The 22,585-nt window shown below is 38.6% G+C and overlaps 1 protein-coding gene across 6 annotated transcripts in view; it reads right to left on the reverse strand.

Moving 5' to 3' along the window:
* CCDC150 (coiled-coil domain containing 150) overlaps window positions 1-22,585 on the reverse strand; it is a 107,689-nt gene that overhangs the window by 48,176 nt on the left and 36,928 nt on the right. For all 6 annotated transcript variants that reach the window (XM_047872330.1, XM_047872329.1, XM_047872333.1 and 3 more), the window contains 4 exons: window positions 15,453-15,577; window positions 15,033-15,210; window positions 14,414-14,482; window positions 186-299 (listed from right to left, as the gene is read on the reverse strand). In XM_047872330.1, coding sequence (XP_047728286.1) covers window positions 186-299; window positions 14,414-14,482; window positions 15,033-15,210; window positions 15,453-15,577 — 486 coding nt within the window. The remainder of the gene's footprint in view (window positions 1-185; window positions 300-14,413; window positions 14,483-15,032; window positions 15,211-15,452; window positions 15,578-22,585) is intronic.

Raw genomic sequence — 22,585 nt, forward strand, 5'->3', positions numbered from 1 at the left:
TTCTTGTTTTATTAATCTTTTACTGTTTGAGCACTTGTAAGGCTCTCTGCATAGTCAGCCCAAGTTATTCAGGACTAAATGATAATTATTAAAACACAAATGAAGAAAATCCATCTCCTAACTTCTGATTTTTTAAAACACACTAGTCATTAATTCCTAATTTAGACTGACCTTTTTATACCCACCTCATTGTAATCAGAAGGGACTTGCTGAAGTTCTAGGGAAGCCATTTGTTCTGACAGGTGCTTATTCTTTTCCTCTAGAGTCTGTAGGTTGTGGGTCAATGTATTTATGTCTACCTTTGAAACACAAAAGGAGAAAAGAAATCTATTTATGCCAGATCCAAAAGCATTATCTTGCTTTTAAAATGACATTTGTGGGGAGCCTGGGTGGCTCAGTCGGTTGGGTGTCTGACATCGGCTCAGGTCATGATCTCACAGTCTGTGAGTTCGAGCCCCGCGTCGGGTTCTGTGCTGACAGCTCGGAGCCTGGAGCCTGCTTCAGATTCTGTGTCTGCCTCTCTCTCTGCCCCTCCCCTGCTCAAGCTCTGTCTCTCTCAAAAATAAGCAAACATTAAAAAAATTTTTTTAAATGACATTTGTAACTGTAAAATAGCAGTTATTGTATGAACATGTTATCCTGTGTCTAAATGCAGGGATTTGTAGTCTGACAGCTCTGACTTTTTTTCCTTTTCTTTTACATTTTTTCAGCTTTTCTAGTTGTCTTCAGCAGGAGGATTATGACAAATTACCTAATTCACATATACTAGAAGTCCTTCTGGTACTTGATATTTACTTAAATATTAATTTAAGCTAATGAATACAGATGCAGAAGGCCTCTGCAAAAATACTAGTAAAATGAATCTTGCAATATATAAAAAGGATAACAAACCAGGATCAAGTTTATCTCAGTAATACAAACCTTATTGAACACCCGAAATTAATTAGACTATAGTATATAGAAGAAAAACTATAATGGCAATTTATATAGATGCAGAAAAGGCATTTCACAAAATTCAACATTTATGATAAAAACTCAGCAATCTGGAAATGAAAGGGAACCATCTCTACCTGATCAAGTGTATCTATAAAACACCTACAATTAATATCATTTATCGTTAAAATTTTTTTAATGTTTATTTAATTTTTGAAGGGGAGAGAGAGAGAGAGAGAGAGAGAGAGAGAGAGAGAGAGAGAGAGAGAGATTGAGACAAAGTGTGAGCAGGGTAGGGGCAAAAAAGAGGGAGACACAGAATCCAAAGCAGGCGCCAAGCCGCCAGCACAGAGCTCGACACGGGGCTCGAGCTCACGAGCTGTAAGATCATGACCTGAGCCAAAGTCAGATGCCCATCTGACTGAGCCACCCAGGCGCCCCTACAACTAATATCTTAAAAGTGAAAGACCTGAATGTTTCTCCCTAACACTGGGAAAAAAGCAAGGATATCTGCACCTTATCAGCAATAAGGTAAGAAAAAGTATAGAAGGCATAGAGATTGGAAATGGAGAAATAAAAATCTCTACTTATAACAAATATGATTGCCTACATAGGAAATCCCAAAAAATTGACAAAAAAGATACTAGAATAAGTGACTTTAGTAAGGTTGAAGGATATGAGGATGCAACTCTATTGTTTTTATATACTAGCAACAAACAATTGGAAATTGATATTTCTTAAAAGTGTACCATTTGTAATAGTACCGAAACCCATGAAATTCTTTGGTACAAATCTAAAATATGTCCAATGTTTAATATGCTCAAAACAAAACACTGATAAGAGAAATTAAAAACCTAAATAAAATGGAGAGATATGTCATGTTCACGTATGAGATTCAATATTGCTAAAATGTCAATTTTTTTTGTAATTCATTTATTTTTTAATTTATATCCAAGTTAGTTAGCATATAGTGCAACAATGATTTCAGAAGTAGATTCCTTAATGCCCCTTACCCATTTAGCCCAACTCCCCTCCCAAACCCCTCGAGCAACCCTGTTTGTTCTCTATAATTAAGAGTCTCTTATGTTTTGTCTCCCTCCCTGTTTTTATATTTTTGCTTCCCTTCCCTTATGTTCATTGGCTTTGTATCTTAAATTCCTCATATGAGTGATATCGTATGTTTGCCTTTCTCTAATTTCGCTTAGCATAGTTTCATCCACATAGTTACAAATGGCAAGATTTCATTCTTTTTGATTGCTGAGTAATACTCCATTGTGTACATGTAGCACATCTTCTTTATCCATTCATCCATCGATGGACATCTGGGCTCTTTCCATACTTTGGCTATTGTCGATACCACTGCTATAAACATCAGGTGCATGTGCCCCTTCAAAACAGCACACCTGTACCCTTGGTTAAATACCTACTAGTGCAATTGCTGGGTTGCAGGGTAGTTCTATTTTTTTTTAATTTTATTTTTTATTTTTTAATATTACATCCAAATTAGTTAGCATATGGTACAACGATTTCAGGATTAGATTCTTTAGTGCCCCTTACCCATTTAGCCCAGCCTCCCTCTCACAACCCCTCCAGTAACCCTCAGTTTGTTCTCCATATTTATGAGTCTCTTCTGTTTTGTCCCCCTCCCTGTTTTTATATTATTTTTCCCTTCCCTTATGTTCATCTGTTTTTTTCTCTTAAAGTCCTCATATGAATGAAGTCATATGATTTTTGTCTTTCTCTTTCTCTGACTAATTTCACTTAGCATAATACCTTCCAGTTCAATCCATGTAGTTGCAAATGGCAAGATTTCGTTCTTTTTGATTGCCGATATATATATATATAGATATATATATATATAGATATATATATATATATAGATATATAGATATATATACATATATATATACACACATACCACATCTTCTTTATCCATTCATCCATCGATGGACATTTGGGCTCTTTCCATACTTTCGCTATTGTTGATAGTGCTGCTATAAACATGGGGGTGCATGTGTCCCTCTGAAACAGCACGACTGTATCCCATGGATAAGTACCTAGTAGTGCAATTGCTGGGTCGTAGGGTAGTTCTATTTTTAATTTTTTGAGGGACCCCCATACTACGTTCCAGAGTGGCTGCACCAGTTTACATTCCCACCAGCAGTGCAAAAGAGATCCTCTTTCTTTGCATCTTTGCCAACATCTGTTGTTGCCTGAGTTGTTAATGTTAGTCACTCTGACAGGCATAAGGTGGTATCTCAGTGTGGTTTTGATTTGTACTTCCCTGATGATGAGTGATGTTGAGCATTTTTTCAGGTGTCAGTTGGCCATCTGGATGTCTTCTTTGGAGAAGTGTCTATTCATGTCTTTTGCCCATTTCTTCACTGGATTATTTGTTTTTGAGGTGTTGAATTTGGTAAGTTCTCTATAGATTTTGGATACTAACCCTTTATCTGATAAGTCACTTGCAAATATCTTCTCCCATTCCATCAGTTGCCTTTTAGTTTTGCTGATTGTTTCCTTCACTGTGCAGAAACTTTTACTTTGATGAAGCCCCAATAGTTCATTTTTGCTTTTGTTTCCCTGGCCTCCAGAGATCTGTTAAGTAAGAGGTTGCTGCAGCCAAGTTCAAAGAGGTTTTTGCCTGCTTTCTCCTCTAAGATTTTCATGGCTTCCTGTCTTATGTTCAGGTCTTTCAACCATTTTGAGTGTATTTTTGTGTATGGTATAAGAAAGTGGTTGGGGCGCCTGGGTGGCGCAGTCGGTTAAGCGTCCGACTTCAGCCAGGTCTCGATCTCACGCTCCGTGAGTTTGAGCCCCGCATCAGGCTCTGGGCTGATGGCTTGGAGCCTGGAGCCTGTTTCCGATTCTGTGTCTCCCTCTCACTCTGCCCCCCCACCGTTCATGCTCTCTCTCTGTCCCAAAAATAAATAAAAACGTTGAAAGAAAAAAAAAAAAAAAAAAAAAAAAAGAAAGTGGTCCAGGTTCATTTTTTGTCATGTCACTGTCCATTTTCCCAGTACCATTTTCTGAAGATATTCTTTCCTGCGTGGTCAAAGATTAGTCAGCTATATGTTTCTGGGTCCATTTCTAGGTTCTCTATTCTGTTCCACTGAGTGTCTGTTTTTGTGCCAGTATCATACTGTCTTGATGATTATTGCTTTGTAATACAGCTTGAAGTCCGGGATTGTGATGCCTCCAGCTTTGGTTTTCTTTTTCAAGATTTACTTTGGCCATTTGGGATCTTTTCTGGTTCCGTACACATTTTAGGATTGTTTTTTTCTAGCTCTGTGAACAATGCTGGTGTTATTTTGATAGAGATTGCTCAATTCTCTTTAATCTCAATGAAAATTGTGTAGGTCTGGACCAGGGTCCACTCTCTGGTGGGGCTATGGGGCTAGAAAAAAATGCCCTAGAAGAAACACGAGAGAGAGTTCTTCAAGTTGAAATAAAAAGGGATTAGATAATAACTGAAATTCACATAAAGAAATAAATAGTACAGCCGCTATAATAAAGGTAGCAATATAGGTATATATAAAAGTGTTTTCTTGTTTTGGTTTTTAAATGTTTATTTATTTTGAGAGAGAAAGGGAGAGAGAGAATCCCAAGCAGACTCTGTGCTGTCAGTGCAGAGCCTGACACAGGGCTTGATCTCATGAACTGTGACATCATGACCTGGGCTGAAATCAAGTTAGGCGCTTAACCGACTGAGCCACCCAGACACCCCTAAAAGGTGTTTGTATGTGTATTTTTTTGTTTGTAACTTTCTTGTTTACCCATAATGCAAAAATATACAGTAAAAGAAAGAATAAGAGAATTAAAATAGTGCACCAGAAATATCTACTTAACACAGAAAAAGACAGTAATGGAGACAGGAACAAAAAGCATATAAGACATAAAAAATAAAGAGTAAAGTAGCAAATGTAAATCCTATCTTATCAGTAATTATGTTAAATATAAAAAGATTAAACACTCCACCAAAAAAAGCAGAGATAGGCAGAATGCATCTTTTAAAAGATCCAACTATATGCTATTTATAAGAGACACACTTTAGATTCAAAGACACAAATGGGTTGAAAGTAAAACAATGGAAAAAGGTATATCATGTAAACAATAACCTGAAAAGAGCTGAAGTAGCTATATTAACATCAGACAAAACTACATTAAGACAAAAAATGTGTGAGACAAAGAAGACTAGTATAATATAATGGTTTATAAGAAATATGTTTGAAAAAATTAAAAAATTTAAAAAAAGAAATATGTTTGGTCTTTCAGGTGACCAAAATACATTTCTCAGATATATGTGGTCTTCATCCACAGTTCCTGAAAACATTTCAGAGCCATAATGGTGAAATGGGTGTCCTGTTAATAAAGAAGGTAACTTTTGAACCCCACCCAAGGGTGGGGGCTGATTGCCAGGAGGACCAACCAAGTGATTAGGGGGTTGGACCTTTGAGTCCTAGCCCCTAACCTCCAGGGAGGAAAGAGGGCTGAAGATTGAATCATCCAATGGCCAATGACCTAGTCAATCATAACTGTGCAGTCAAGCCTCTATGAAACCCCCAAAGGACTGGGTTCCAAGAGCTCCTGAGTTGGTGAATACATGGAAATTGGAGAGAGTGGTATGCCTAGAGAGGGCATAGAAACTTGTTTTCTTTTTTCCATACTTCACCCTATGTATTTCTTCATCTGGCTGTTGATTTGTATCATTTATCATATCCTTTAATAAACTAGTAAGCACGTTTCCCTGAATACTGTAAGCCACTCTAGCAAATTAAAAGAATCTAAGGAGAAGGTTGTTGGAACCTCCAATCTATAGTCAATAGGTCCGAAGCACAAGAGCCTGGAGCTTGTGAGTGGCATCTGAAGTGGGAGGTCAGGGGTGGGAGAAGTCTTGTAGGACTGAACCCTTAATGTGTGAAATCTAATGCTATCTCTGGGTAGACACTGTAAGAATTGAGTTGAATTCTCAGACACCCTGCTGGTATCCAAAAACTGCTCAGTGTTGTGGGGTGGGGGGGCACCCCTGCTGTGTTAGAATTGGGTCTAAGAGCCTAAGAGAGATATTATATATTGAAAAAATGGTCAGTCCATCAAGATATAACATTTATAAATATATATGCCTCTAACAACAACAGAGTCCCAATACAAATGAAGCAAAAACTAATAGAAGTGAAGAGAGAAATAAATGATTCAACATAGCTGGCAACTTCAATATCCCACTTTCTTTTTTTTTTTTTTCCAATATATGAAATTTATTGTCAAATTGGTTTCCATACAACACCCAGTGCTCATCCCAAAAGGTGCCCTCCTCAATACCCATCACCCACCCTCCCCTCCCTCCCACCCCCCATCAACCCTCAGTTTGTTCTCAGTTTTTAACAGTCTCTTATGCTTTGGCTCTCTCCCACTCTAACCTCTTTTTTTTTTCCTTCCCCTCCCCCATGGGTTTCTGTTAAGTTTCTCAGGATCCACATAAGAGTGAAAACATATGGTATCTGTCTTTCTCTGTATGGCTTATTTCACTTAGCATCACACTCTCCAGTTCCATCCACGTTGCTACAAAGGGCCATATTTCGTTCTTTCTCATTGCCATGTAGTACTCCATTGTGTATATAAACCACAATTTCTTTATCCATTCATCAGTTGATGGACATTTAGGCTCTTTCCACAATTTGGCTATTGTTGAGAGTGCTGCTATGAACATTGGGGTACAAGTGGCCCTATGCATCAGTACTCCTGTATCCCTTGGATAAATTCCTAGCAGTGCTATTGCTGGGTCATAGGGTAGGTCTATTTTTAATTTTCTGAGGAACCTCCACACTGTTTTCCAGAGTGGCTGCACCAATTTGCATTCCCACCAACAGTGCAAGAGGGTTCCTGTTTCTCCACATCCTCTCCAGCATCTATAGTCTCCTGATTTGTTCATTTTGGCCACTCTGACTGGCGTGAGGTGGTATCTGAGTGTGGTTTTGATTTGTATTTCCCTGATGAGGAGTGACGTTGAGCATCTTTTCATGTGCCTGTTGGCCATCCGGATGTCTTCTTTAGAGAAGTGTCTATTCATGTTTTCTGCCCATTTCTTCACTGGGTTATTTGTTTTTCGGGTGTGGAGTTTGGTGAGCTCTTTATAGATTTTGGATACTAGCCCTTTGTCCAATATGTCATTTGCAAATATCTTTTCCCATTCCGTTGGTTGCCTTTTAGTTTTGTTGGTTGTTTCCTTGGCTGTGCAGAAGCTTTTTATCTTCATAAGGTCCCAGTAATTCATTTTTGCTTTTAATTCCCTTGCCTTTGGGGATGTGTCGAGTAAGAGATTGCTACGGCTGAGGTCAGAGAGGTCTTTTCCTGCTTTCTCCTCTAGGGTTTTGATGGTTTCCTGTCTCACATTCAGGTCCTTTATCTATTTTGAGTTTATTTTTGTGAATGGTGTGAGAAAGTGGTCTAGTTTCAACCTTCTGCATGTTGCTGTCCAGTTCTCCCAGCACCATTTGTTAAAGAGACTGTCTTTTTTCCATTGGATGTTCTTTCCTGCTTTGTCAAAGATTAGGTGGCCATACGTTTGTGGGTCTGGTTCTGGGGTTTCTATTCTATTCCATTGGTCTATATGTCTGTTTTTGTGCCAATATCCCACTTTCAAAAATGAACAGAACAATTAGAAGATCATAGAGGAGACAGATGACTTTAACAACACTATAAAGCAACTGGACATCTATAGAACACTCTTCCCAACAATAGCAGAATACTCAATTTTTGAGTATTTTTCTCAATTGCATATGCAACATTCTCCACAATGTACCATGTTAGGCCACAGGACAACTCTCAATAAATCTGAAAGGACTGGAATTATATAAAGTGTGTTCTCCAACCATAATGAAATAAAATTAGAGATTAATAAAAGAAGGAAATTTGGGAAAGTCACATATATGGGAAAATTAAACAAAAAACTTGTAAATAACCAATTAGCCAAAAATAAAATCACAAAAGTAGTTAATACTTTGGGATGAATGAAAATGAAAACACGACAAAATGTACGGTATGCAGCTAAAGCAGTGCTTAAAGGGAAATTTATAGCTGTAGAAAACCATGTTAAAAAAGAAAAAAATAAACCAACAACCTAAGCTACTATCTTATTTTTTTTTTAATTTTTTTTTTAACGTTTATTTATTTTTGAGACAGAGAGAGACAGAGCATGAACGGGGGAGGGTCAGAGAGAGAGGGAGACACAGAATCCGAAGCAGGCTCCAGGCTCTGAGCTGTCAGCACAGAGCCCGACGCGGGGCTCGAACTCACGGACTGCGAGATCATGACCTGAGCCGAAGTCGGACACTTAACCGACTGAGCCACCCAGGCGCCCCCTAAGCTGCTATCTTAAAAAAACTAGAAAGAGCAAATTAAACCCAAGCAAGCAGAAGGAAGAAAATAATGAGGATTAAAGCAGAAACAAGAGAATAGAAAAATAAGAGACAGTCAGTAAAACCAAAGTTGGTTCTTTGAAAAGATGAACAAAATTGACAAACCTTAAACTGTATTAACAAAAAAAAAAAAAAAAAAAAAAAAAAAAGAAAGCAAAAAGGAGAGAGAAAGAAAGACCCAAATTACTAAAGTTAGGAATGAAAGAAGGAACATTATACTGAACTTAAAGAAATGAAGAAAAGGAGCTACTATGAACAATTGTATGCCAATATATTAGACAGCCTAGATGAAATGGTAAAATTCTTAGAAAAACCAAAACTATTGAAATTAACTAAAAAAATAAGTGGGAATTGTGAATAGATCTCTAACAAGACATTGAATCAATAATAATAATAATTAAAAACAAATAAAACAAAAAATTCCCCACAAAGAAAAACCTAGAACCAGATGGCTTCTGGTGAATTCTATAAAACATTTAAAGATGAATTAGCACCAATGCCTCAAAAACTCTTCTCAAAAATAGAAGGGGTGGGAACACTTAACAAATCATTTTAAGAGACCAGTATTGCCTTGATACTAAACCCAAAGTCATCACAAGAAAACTAGAGAACAATATCCCTTATTTATAACATTTCAAAAATCCTCAACAAGCAAGCCATATGAAACAACATAAAAGGATTATACATCATGAGCAAGTAAAATTCATCCCCCAAATGAAAACTTGGTTCAACATTTGAAATCAACCAATGTAATATACCATAGTAATAAAGGACAAAATCTACAAGATTATCTTGGTAGACATAGAATATGCAATTGACAAAATTCAACATACTTTCATGATAAAAACTCTCCAAACCAGGAATAGAAGGAAATTTCCTCATCCTGATAAAGGGTGTTTAGAAAAAGCCCACAGCTAACATCATACTTCATGGTGACAGACTGAAAGCTTTCCCAAGATGAGGAACAAGACAAGGATGTCTGTCTGCTCTCACCATTTCTATTCAGTGTTGTATTGGAGATTCTATCCAAGGCAATTACACAAGGGGGAAAAAAAAGAAGAAAGAAAGAAAGAAAATTCAGGAAAATGTGAAAGGGAGAAATAAAACTATCTCTATTTGCAGATGACACATTCTTATATAGAAAAAATATATTGATTGCAATACTCCCTTAATTGAGATACAGATTCAATACAAACTCTATCAAAATTTCAGCTGCCCTTTTTTTGCAGAAAATTAAAAGCTGATCCTAAAACTCATATAGAAATATAAGTATACAGAATTGTCACAATAATCTTAACAACAACAACAAAAAAAGGCTCTTGCATCTTGATTTCAAAACTTACTACAAAACTACAGTAATCAACACTGTGTGGTATGGGCATAAGGAAAGACATAGAAACCAGTGGAACAGAATTGAAAGTCCAGAAATAAATTCATACATCTATGGTAAATTGGGTTTTGACTAAGGAGCCAACACTATTCAAGAGAAAGAATAGCTCTGCAACAAATAGTGCTGGGACAAATGGATATCCACAGATAAAATAATGAAGTTGAACCTCTACATCAACCCATAAATAAAATTAACTCAAAATGGATCAAAGACCTAAATGTAGTATGAAAAACTGTAAAATTCTTAGAATAAAAAAATGTTAATCTTTGTGATCTTGGATTAGGCAACAGTTTCCCAGTTTCTTTGATTTTGTAACATCAAAGCACAGACAACCAAAAAAATAAATAAGTAAACTGAATGTCAAAAAATCTAAAAATTTAAAAACAGAACCCATAGTGGGTGCCTGAGTGGCTCAGTCAGTTGAACATCCAACTCTTGATTCTGGCTCAGGTTATGATCCCAGGGTCATGGGATTGGGCCCTGCATCAGGCTCTGGGCTGAGCATGAAGCCTGCTTAAGATTCTCTTTCTTTCCCTCCCTCCCTCCCTCCCTCCCTCCCTCTCTCTCTCTCTCTCTCTCTGTCCCTCTGCCCTTCTCCCCTGCTTGCGCTCTTTCTTAAAAAAATAAAAAATAAAAAACAGAACTCATAGAATGGGAGAAAAATATCTGCAAATCACAAATCTGATAAGGAGCTACCATCCAGAATGTATAAAGAACTCCTACAACTGAACAATTAAAAAACAACCCAGTTTGGGGCGCCTGGGTGGCGCAGTTGGTTAAGCGTCCGACTTCAGCCAGGTCACGATCTCGCAGTCTGTGAGTTCGAGCCCCGCGTTGGGCTCTGGGCTGATGGCTCGGAGCTTGGAGCCTGTTTCCAATTCTGTGTCTCCCTCTCTCTCTGCCCCTCCCCCGTTCATGCTCTGTCTCTCTCTGTCCCAAAAATAAATTAAAAACGTTGAAAAAAAAATTAAAAAAAAACAACAACCCAGTTTACAATGGGCAACTGATCTAAATAGACATTTCTCCAAAGAAGATATACAAATGGCCAATAAGCACATAAAAAGAGGCTCAACATCTTTAGTTGTTAGTCATTAGGGAAATGCAAATCAAAACCACAACAAGGTACCACTTTCATAACTACTAGGATGGCTATTATTAAAAAACAAAAAAATAAAAAAGTTGGTAAGGATGTGGAGAAACTGGAATCTTTGTACATTGCTGGTGGGAATGTAAAATAGTTTGGCACTGTGGAAAACAGTCTGGTGGTTCCTCAGAAACTTAAAACAAAATTACCATACGGCCCAGCAATTCCATTCCTTGGTATGTATCTCAAACAAATACATGCACAACACATATGTACATTTATAGCAGCACTAATCACAACAGCTCAAAGGTGCAAACAATGCAAATGTCTATCAACAGATGAACAGATGAACAAATTGTGGTATGTGTATATATACATCATACACACACACTGTGAATATTACTCAACTGTAAAAGGGAGTAAAAGGGTATGGATTACTGAAATGTACAAAAACATGAATTAACCTCAAAAATATTATGCTAAGAAGCCAGACACAAAAGATCACTTATCGTATGATTACATTTATATGAAATAACCAGATAGGCAGAGCCATACAGACAGAATGCAGATTGGTCGCTGTCAGGGGGGAGAAGAAAGAGGGAATTGGAAATGATTACTTACTGGGTATGGGGTTTCCTTCTGGGTGATGAAAATGTTTTGGAACTAGACAGAGGTGGTGGTTACATAACACTGCAAATATATATAAAGCTACTGAATTGTTCCCTTTAAAGTGTTTGATTTTTTATTATGTGAATTTCAGCTCAATTAAAAAAACACCGTGAGATACTTCATACCCACTTGGATGGGTATATTAATTTTTTAAAAAGCAGAAAATAACAAACGTAGGTGAAAATGTGAAGATACATGAATCTTCATACACTGCTGGTGAGATTGCAAAATGGTGCAGTCACTTTGTAAAACACTTTGGTAGTTTCTCAAAATGATAGTTATCATATGACCCAGTTTTATTCCTAAAGATATGCTTACACACATAAAAATTGTATGCAAATGTTCACTGCATTATTCTTCACAGCCAGAAATTGGGAACAACCAAATCTCTATCAACTGATGAATGGTTGAGTCAAGTTTGGTGCAGTCACACAATGTAATATTATTCCGTCATTAAAAGGAATGAAATATTGACATTTGCTACTATTTCAAGGACATACCTTGAAAACATCATACCTAGTAAAGAGGCAAGACCCAAAAGGCCACATACTATTTTATGTTATTTATGTGAAATGGGAGAATAAACACATTCATAGAGACAGAAAGTACAATAGTTGCCAGGGGTTGGGGGCAGGGCAGAATGGAGAGTGAATGCTAATGGGTACCAGGTTTTGTTTTGGTGATAAAAAGGTTCTAGAATTAGATAGTGATGATGTTTGCACAGACTTGTGAATATACTAAGAAATCGCTCAATTGTATATTTTAAGAAGGTGAATCTATCATATACTAATTATCTCAATAATACAAAGGACTAGAACAATCAATCCATCTGAAAATAAAATGAACCTTAAACTATACCTTGTATGATATCCAAAAATTAACTAGAAATGGGTCATAGCCCTGATCTAAAACCCAAAACTATAAATGTCTAGAGAGCAAAAAAGAAAATCTTTGTGATCTTAGGTTAGGCAAAAACTTCTTAGATATGATCCAAAATTAAAAGTATGACACAAAAAATATGATCCAAAAATTTAAAAATTCATAAGTTGGATTTCATCAAAATGTAAAACTTCTGTTCTTTGAAAGAGCACGAAAAAATAAGGCATAAAGTGGAAGAAAAATATGTAAAGCACATATAAGATTTGTACATATACAAAGAATAAGAATTTTTTTTTTAATGTTTATTTATTTTTGAGACAGAGAGAGACAGAGCATGAACGGGGGAGGGTCAGAGAGAGGGAGACACAGAATCTGAAACAGGCTCCGGGCTCTGAGCTGTCAGCACAGAGCCCGACACGGGGCTTGAACTCACGGACCACGAGATCATGACCTGAGCCGAAGTCGGTCGCTTAACCGACTGAGCCACCCAGGCGCCCCAAGAATAAGAATTTTTTACATAAGAATCATACAAGACTGTTTTACAATCTCTAGAAAAAAACAACAGTAAGAAAATAATAAGAAAAACTGAATTAAAAGTGGTTAAAAGATTTGAAGAGACACTTCAAGTTGTGGATGACAAGCAGAGGAAAAGATGCTCAATAGTATTAATCACTAGAGAAATGCAAATTACAGCCACAATAATACACCCCCCTATGCCAGTCAGAATGGCTAAAACTAAAAGGACAAACAATACCAAGAGCTGATGAGAATGCAGAGAAAATGATGGGAAGGCAAGATAGTACAGATTCTTTGGAAAACAGTCAAATGGTTTATTATTATGTCAAACATATATTTACCATAGGATCTAGAATTCCAAATTCTGTTAAGTAGCCAAGAGAAATAAAAATACATGTTCATATTTGAATATTTATACAGGCTTTATTCGTAACTGCCAAAATTTACCATCTCAAATGTCCTTCAAATGGGTAAAGAAATTGTGGTATATCCATATAATGGAACACAAACAACTGATACATATGACAGCATGGATGAACTTCAGATACCTTATGCTAAATAAAAGAAGCCAGGCTTAAAATGCTGCATGTTGTATGATTCCATTTATGATATTCTGGGAAAGGCATAACCACAGGAACAGAAAAGCAGATCCATGGTTGTCAAGGGATGGAAGTGGAAGAGGTTGATTACAAAGAGACACGAGGGGCCTCCCTGAGGTGATAGAAGTGTTCTGTATTTTCATTGTGATGATAGTTATATAATTGTATGTGTTTGTCAAAACTCACAGAACTGTACACTAAAAAAAAAGTGAATTTCACTATGCATATTATAACTTAATAGGTCTGACTTTAGAAAAACATAGCTTTACAATGAATACACATTTGAAAAATATCAAATTAGGCAAAAAAAAAGAAAAAAGAAAAGGACCCTGTATAAGCATGATCACTTGGCCTAATATAATTTCTCTAATGAACAAATATCTTTTAGCCCCATGAACTTACATTTAGGTTATGCTCAGACAAATGAAATCAGACAAGCAAAATGATGCTATGTTTTTGTTTTATTTTAATAAGAATTATATTGTGTCTCTGGCCATTCTATCTTTTTAGAACCCAGAAAAGAGTATCTCACAGATGAAGTGACAGGTGCTAATAGGTACTTAGGAAGCCCAATTGGCTTTAGGAAACAAAAAACCCAGCCCTGTCAGCAATTATCTCTTTGCCTCCCACAGGACCATTAGCTCACTCTTAAGGGACTTCCTGGCTAAAATACCCAATAACACTAGGGCCAGAGGTGGTCATGACTCGCTGGCAAACGCCAGATCTCAACAAGTGCTCCCTGGAAGCAGCCTTGTGCCACAGTGCCTGGAGTGCTGAGTCGCATCCAGCTCAGGGGCTTCTTTGTCCTTCCACATCTTGGTATTCAACAAAATAACCCATCTCCTCAGTAAGGTAAGCTGATACAGGAGGCAGAGGTACAGAAGGAAATAAAATACGGTGAAATGTCAACAAATAAAATGTGGAGTACCTTGTTTTTAGCTAATTCCTTTTCCAAATTGCATTTTTCTTGAGCTATTTCTTTCTCTGTTTTATTAACCTGCCCAAGGAGGGGAAAAAAAAGAAATGGGTCAATTTTAAAGCAGGTGACGGTCTCTACTATAGCAGACACACCCTGCATGTTAATTAATACCTACACTGCAGAGATAGAACATCCTCTCAGAAAAGGGGCCACTCAGGGAGTCTCTGAGGCAGAGCAGACTTCACAAATAGCCCTGAAATTAGAAAGACACGTCTGCATGTCAGACTCTGATGGTACCTTCCTAAATAGGAGGACAGGGCTGTTCCCCCTTAACCTCCATTGTCCACTCCTTCAGGGGAAATCAATTTTTTAAATCTGACCCTTTCACTAACATGAGGATGTGTGAACTATGAGTTGACATTCACTAACGCTGTATAAGGGCATGCTGTTTGGCACAGACTACTCCACATGCTAAAAAACATAGATCAGCTACCTAAAGATTTCTTTAATGGGCAACTCAGACAAACTGCATCTGAGTGGGTTGTATTTCTTTTATCTTGCACTGAAAATAGTTTTAGAACAAGATCACCACCCCAACCAGGAGGTAATATAAATCTGCTTCTTCTACCTCTTCCTGAAGTCTTTCTTTCTCCTCTAGAAGGGACTTCTTCTCTTGCATCGATGCTTCCAATTCACCTCGCAACCTTGCAATAGTTGATTCCAGCAGCTCTTTCTGCAAGGCTGCCCTCTTCTCAGCATCCTGTGCTTTCTGGATACACTGATTATGCTCAAGGATTAAATGGTCTCTGTAGGAAGAGAACAAGGAGACATGAGCACTCAATGAGAGTTCTTTAATAGAGTCATTTCTTGGAGAGCATACTGCCTGACAGCAGTTACCAAAATGTTCTAACAGAACTAGTTCCTTGAGGGCAAAGTCTTTACCTTTGTGTCTGGCCCAAGAAATGCAGAATTAAATGTTCTCATTAAAGATAAGAAATACAAAGGCAAGAATAAAAGATACAGAAGAAGTTGTCTATAATTTACTTACAGATGTGCCTGGAGCTGGGTCTTCTGATTCTGAACACTCTGTAGCTCAGTAGTGATACTGGCATGGGCTGCATCCAGCAAGAAGTTTTGTTCTTGAAATGTCTGTGTCATCATTTTCTGCTCTATCTGAATTTTAAAAGTAATATTAAAAGCTGAGATGCCAGAAAGTCATTTGATGGGGTATCATTCAATCATACTGAATTAACTTACAAAAGACAAATTTTTATATAAATAAAACCTTTTTAAAAAAGAACTTAATGCTCAGCTCTCTCTGTCGCCACTCTGACCTGACCACAGTTCTATCATTTTATGGCTCTACCAGCCAAGAATGAAGATGCATTGTCTACCCAGCCTGCTGCAAAATCTGTAAAACTCAACATGAACATATTTTTAGATAAAAAATTCTATTAATATTTTGGTACTTTAAAATTTCAATATGAAAAATTTCAATTATTTTGAAAAGTAAAATATCAATGCAGATAAAGTGAAAAGATCTCTTCACCTATATCTCCCACCACTCCAATGAAATAATCCCACTTTCCAGGGACAATCATGTTAATAATATGGTATGAATTCTTTGGAAAATATTTAAAATTGCACCCAGATACCGTGATAGCAAAAGTACTATATAGGAATACCTAGGAGATATTATGGGCTCAGTTCCAGACCACGACAACAAAGCAAATATTACAATAAAGCTAGTCAAATGATTTTGTTTCCCAATGCATACACAAGTTGTTTACACCATACTGTAGTCCATTAAGTGTGCAGTAGCATTATGTCTTAAAAAACAATGTACAGGAACAGAAGATGGCGGCTTAGGAGGACACTGGGCTCATCGCACGTCCTGCTGATCACTTAGATTCCATCTACACCTGCCTAAATAACCCAGAAAACCGCCAGAGGATTAGCAGAACGGAGTCGCCGGAGCCAAATGCAGACGAGAGGCCCACGGAAGAGGGTAGGAAGGGCAGCGAGGCGGTGCGCGCTCCACGGACTGGCGGGAGGGAGCCGGGGCGGAGGGGCGGCTCGCCGGCCAAGCAGAGCCCCCGAGTCTGGCTTGCAAAAGCGGAGGGGCCTGACGGACTGTGTTCCCACAGCAAGCGCGACTTAGCGTCTGGGAGGTCATAAGTTAACAGCTCTGCTCGGAAAGCGGGAAGGCTGGAGGACAAAGGGAGGGAGAGCTGCTGAGCCCCCTGACAACAGAGCTCAGTTTGGTGGGGAACAAAGGCGCTCGCCAGCGCCATCTTCTGCGCCCATCCCCCAGCCAAAATCCCAAAGAGAACCAGTTCCTGCCAGGGAACTTGCTCGCGGAGGCTCCGCGCAAACACCCAACTCTGCACTTCAGCGGAGCCAAACCTCCGGCAGCGGATCTGACTCCCTCCCGCTGCCACAGGGCCCTCCTGAAGTGGATCACCTAAGGAGAAGCGATCTAAGCCTGCCCCTCCTGCCCCCGTGCACCTTGCCTACCCACCCCAGCTAATACGCCAGATCCCCAGCATCACAAGCCTGGCAGGGTGCAAGTAGCCCAGACGAGCCACACCACCCCACAGTGAATCCCACCCCTAGGAGAGGGGAAGAGAAGGCACACACCAGTCTGACTGTGGCCCCATCGGTGGGCTGGGGGCAGACATCAGGTCTGACTGCGGCCCCGCCCACCAACTCCAGTTATACACCAAAGCACAGGGGAAGTGCCCTGCAGGTCCTCACCACGCCAGGGACTATCCAAAATGACCAAGCGGAAGAACTCCCCTCAGAAGAATCTCCAGGAAATAACAACAGCTAATGAGCTGATCAAAAAGGATTTAAATAATATAACAGAAAGTGAATTTAGGGGCGCCTGGGTGGCGCAGTCGGTTAAGCGTCCGACTTCAGCCAGGTCACGATCTCGCGGTCCGTGAGTTCGAGCCCCGCGTCAGGCTCTGGGCTGATGGCTCGGAGTCTGGAGCCTGTTTCCGATTCTGTGTCTCCCTCTCTCTCTGCCCCTCCCCCGTTCATGCTCTGTCTCTCTCTGTCCCAAAAATAAATAAACGTTGAAAAAAAAAAAATTAAAAAAAAAAAAAAAGTGAATTTAGAATAATAGTCATAAAATTAATCGCTGGGCTTGAAAACAGTATACAGGACAGCAGAGAATCTCTTGCTACAGAGATCAAGGGACTAAGGAACAGTCACGAGGAGCTGAAAAACGCTTTAAACGAAATGCATAACAAAATGGAAACCACCACAGCTCGGCTTGAAGAGGCAGAGGAGAGAATAGGTGAACTAGAAGATAAAGTTATGGAAAAAGAGGAAGCTGAGAAAAAGAGAGATAAAAAAATCCAGGAGTATGAGGGGAAAATTAGAGAACTAAGTGATACACTAAAAAGAAATAATATACGCATAATTGGTATCCCAGAGGAGGAAGAGAGAGGGAAAGGAGCTGAAGGGGTACTTGAAGAAATAATAGCTGAGAACTTCCCTGAACTGGGGAAGGAAAAAGGCATTGAAATCCAAGAGGCACAGAGAACTCCCTTCAGACGTAACTTGAATCGATCTTCTGCACGACATATCATAGTGAAACTGGCAAAATACAAGGATAAAGAGAAAATTCTGAAAGCAGCAAGGGGTAAACGTGCCCTCACATATAAAGGGAGACCTATAAGACTCGTGACTGATCTCTCTTTTGAAACTTGGCAGGCCAGAAAGAATTGGCACGAGATTTTCAGGGTGCTAGACAGAAAAAATATGCAGCCAAGAATCCTTTATCCAGCAAGTCTGTCATTTAGAATAGAAGGAGAGATAAAGGTCTTCCCAAACAAACAAAAACTGAAGGAATTTGTCACCACTAAACCAGCCCTACAAGAGATCCTAAGGGGGACCCTGTGAGACAAAGTCCCAGAGACATCACTATAAGCATAAAACATACAGACATCACAATGACTCTAAACCCGTATCTTTCTATAATAACACTGAATGTAAATGGATTAAATGCGCCAACCAAAAGACACAGGGTATCAGAATGGATAAAAAAACAAGACCCATCTATTTGCTGTCTACAAGAGACTCATTTTAGACCTGAGGACACCTTTAGATTGAGAGTGAGGGGATGGAGAACTATTTATCATGCGACTGGAAGCCAAAAGAAAGCTGGAGTAGCCATACTTATATCAGACAAACTAGACTTTAAATTAAAGGCTGTAACAAGAGATGAAGAAGGACATTATATAATAGTTACAGGGTCTATCCATCAGGAAGAGCTAACAATTATAAATGTCTATGCACCGAATACCGGAGCCCCCAAATATATAAAACAATTACTCATAAACATAAGCAACCTTATTGATAAGAATGTGGTAATTGCAGGGGACTTTAACACCCCACTTACAGAAATGGATAGATCATCTAGACACACGGTCAATAAAGAAACAAGGGCCCTGAATGAGACATTGGATCAGATGGACTTGACAGATATATTTAGAACTCTGCATCCCAAAGCAACAGAATATACTTTCTTCTCGAGTGCACATGGAACATTCTCCAAGATAGATCATATACTGGGTCACAAAACAGCCCTTCATAAGTTTACAAGAATTGAAATTATACCATGCTTACTTTCAGACCACAATGCTATGAAGCTTGAAATCAACCACAGAAAAAAGTCTGGGAAACCTCCAAAAGCATGGAGGTTAAAGAACACCCTACTAACGAATGAGTGGGTCAACCAGACAATTAGAGAAGAAATTAAAAAATATATGGAAACAAACGAAAATGAAAATACAACAATCCAAACGCTTTGGGATGCAGCAAAGGCAGTCCTGAGAGGAAAATACATTGCAATCCAGGCCTATCTCAAGAAACAAGAAAAATCCCAAATACAAAATCTAACAGCACACCTAAAGGAACTAGAAGCAGAACAGCAAAGGCAGCCTAAGCCCAGCAGAAGAAGAGAAATAATAAAGATCAGAGCAGAAATAAACAATATAGAAACTAAAAAAACTGTAGAGCAGATCAACGAAACCAAGAGTTGGTTTTTTGAAAAAATAAACAAAATTGACAAACCTCTAGCCAGGCTTCTCAAAAAGAAAAGGGAGATGACCCAAATAGATAAAATCATGAATGAAAATGGAATGATTACAACCAATCCCTCAGAGATACAAACAATTATCAGGGAATACTATGAAAAATTATATGCCAACAAATTGGACAACCTGGAAGAAATGGACAAATTCCTGAACACCCACACTCTTCCAAAACTCAATCAGGAGGAAATAGAAAGCTTGAACAGACCCATAACCAGTGAAGAAATTGAATCGGTTATCAAAAATCTCCCAACAAATAAGAGTCCAGGACCAGATGGCTTCCCAGGGGAGTTCTACCAGACGTTTAAAGCAGAGATAATACCTATCCTTCTCAAGCTATTCCAAGAAATAGAAAGGGAAGGAAAACTTCCAGACTCATTCTATGAAGCCAGTATTACTTTGATTCCTAAACCAGACAGAGACCCAGTAAAAAAAGAGAACTACAGGCCAATATCCCTGATGAATATGGATGCAAAAATTCTCAATAAGGTACTAGCAAATTGAATTCAACGGCATATAAAAAGAATTATTCACCATGATCAAGTGGGATTCATTCCTGGGATGCAGGGCTGGTTCAACATTCGCAAATCAATCAACGTGATACATCACATTAACAAAAAAAAAGAGAAGAACCATATGATCCTGTCAATCGATGCAGAAAAGGCCTTCGACAAAATCCAGCACCCTTTCTTAATAAAAACCCTTGAGAAAGTCGGGATAGAAGGAACATACTTAAAGATCATAAAAGCCATTTATGAAAAGCCCACAGCTAACATCATCCTCAACGGGGAAAAACTGAGAGCTTTTTCCCTGAGATCAGGAACACGACAAGGATGCCCACTCTCACCGCTGCTGTTTAACATAGTGCTGGAAGTTCTAGCATCAGCAATCAGACAACAAAAGGAAATCAAAGGCATCAAAATTGGCAAAGATGAAGTCAAGCTTTCGCTTTTTGCAGATGACATGATATTATACATGGAAAAACCGATAGACTCCACCAAAAGTCTGCTAGAACTGATACATGAATTCAGCAAAGTTGCAGGATACAAAATCAATGTACAGAAATCAGTTGCATTCTTATACACTAACAATGAAGCAACAGAAAGACAAATAAAGAAACTGATCCCATTCACAATTGCACCAAGAAGCATAAAATACCTAGGAATAAATCTAACCAAAGATGTAAAGGATCTGTATGCTGAAAACTATAGAAAGCTTATGAAGGAAATTGAAGAAGATTTAAAGAAATGGAAAGACATTCCCTGCTCATGGATTGGAAAAATAAATATTGTCAAAATGTCAATACTACCCAAAGCTATCTACACATTCAATGCAATCCCAATCAAAATTGCACCAGCATTCTTCTCGAAACTAGAACAAGCAATCCTAAAATTCATATGGAACCACAAAAGGCCCCGAATAGCCAAAGGAATTTTGAAGAAGAAGACCAAAGCAGGAGGCATCACAATCCCAGACTTTAGCCTCTACTACAAAGCTGTCATCATCAAGACAGCATGGTATTGGCACCAAAACAGACACATAGACCAATGGAATAGAATAGAAACCCCAGAACTAGACCCACAAACGTATGGCCAACTCATCTTTGACAAAGCAGGAAAGAACATCCAATGGAAAAAAGACAGCCTCTTTAACAAATGGTGCTGGGAGAACTGGACAGCAACATGCAGAAGGTTGAAACTAGACCACTTTCTCACACCATTCACAAAAATAAACTCAAAATGGATAAAGGACCTAAATGTGAGACAGGAAACCATCAAAACCTTAGAGGAGAAAGCAGGAAAAGACCTCTCTGACCTCAGCCGTAGCAATCTCTTACTCGACACGTCCCCAAAGGCAAGGGAATTAAAAGCAAAAATGAATTAGTGGGACCTTATGAAGATAAAAAGCTTCTGCACAGCAAAGGAAACAACCAACAAAACTAAAAGGCAACCAACGGAATGGGAAAAGATATTCGCAAATGACATATCGGACAAAGGGCTAGTATCCAAAATCTATAAAGAGCTCACCAAACTCCACACCCAAAAAACAAATAACCCAGTGAAGAAATGGGCAGAAAACATGAATAGACACTTCTCTAAAGAAGACATCCGGATGGCCAACAGGCACATGAAAAGATGTTCAGCGTCGCTCCTTATCAGGGAAATACAAATCAAAACCACACTCAGGTATCACCTCACGCCAGTCAGAGTGGCCAAAATGAACAAATCAGGAGACTATAGATGCTGGAGAGGATGTGGAGAAACGGGAACCCTCTTGCACTGTTGGTGGGAATGCAAATTGGTGCAGCCGCTCTGGAAAGCAGTGTGGAGGTTCCTCAGAAAATTAAAAATAGACCTACCCTATGACCCAGCAATAGCACTGCTAGGAATTTATCCAAGGGATACAGGAGTACTGATGCATAGGGCCACTTGTACCCCAATGTTCATAGCAGCACTCTCAACAATAGCCAAATGATGGAAAGAGCCTAAATGTCCATCAACTGATGAATGGATAAAGAAATTGTGGTTTATATACACAATGGAATATTACGTGGCAATGAGAAAAAAATGAAATATGGCCTTTTGTAGCAACGTGGATGGAACTGGAGAGTGTGATGCTAAGTGAAATAAGCCATACAGAGAAAGACAGATACCATATGGTTTCACTCTTATGTGGATCCTGAGAAACTTAACAGGAACCCATGGGGGAGGGGAAGGAAAAAAAAAAAAAGAGGTTAGAATGGGAGAGAGCCAAAGCATAAGAGACTGTTAAAAACTGAGAACAAACTGAGGGTTGATGGGGGGTGGGAGGGAGGAGAGGGTGGGTGATGGGTATTGAGGAGGGCACCTTTTGGGATGAGCACTGGGTGTTGTATGGAAACCAATTTGTCAATAAATTTCATAAAAAAAAATAAAAAATAAAAAAATAAAAATAAAAAAAAATAATAAAAAAAAACCCCCCAAAAAAAACAATGTACATAATTTAAAAACACTTTATTGCTAAAAAAATGTTAACCATCAACTGAGCTCTGTGTGAGGCTGAAATCCATTTTTCCAAATTCCTGTGAATGTTGATG

The sequence above is a fragment of the Prionailurus viverrinus genome, chromosome C1 (genome assembly GCF_022837055.1).
Source record: "Prionailurus viverrinus isolate Anna chromosome C1, UM_Priviv_1.0, whole genome shotgun sequence".
Lineage (NCBI taxonomy): Eukaryota > Metazoa > Chordata > Mammalia > Carnivora > Felidae > Prionailurus > Prionailurus viverrinus.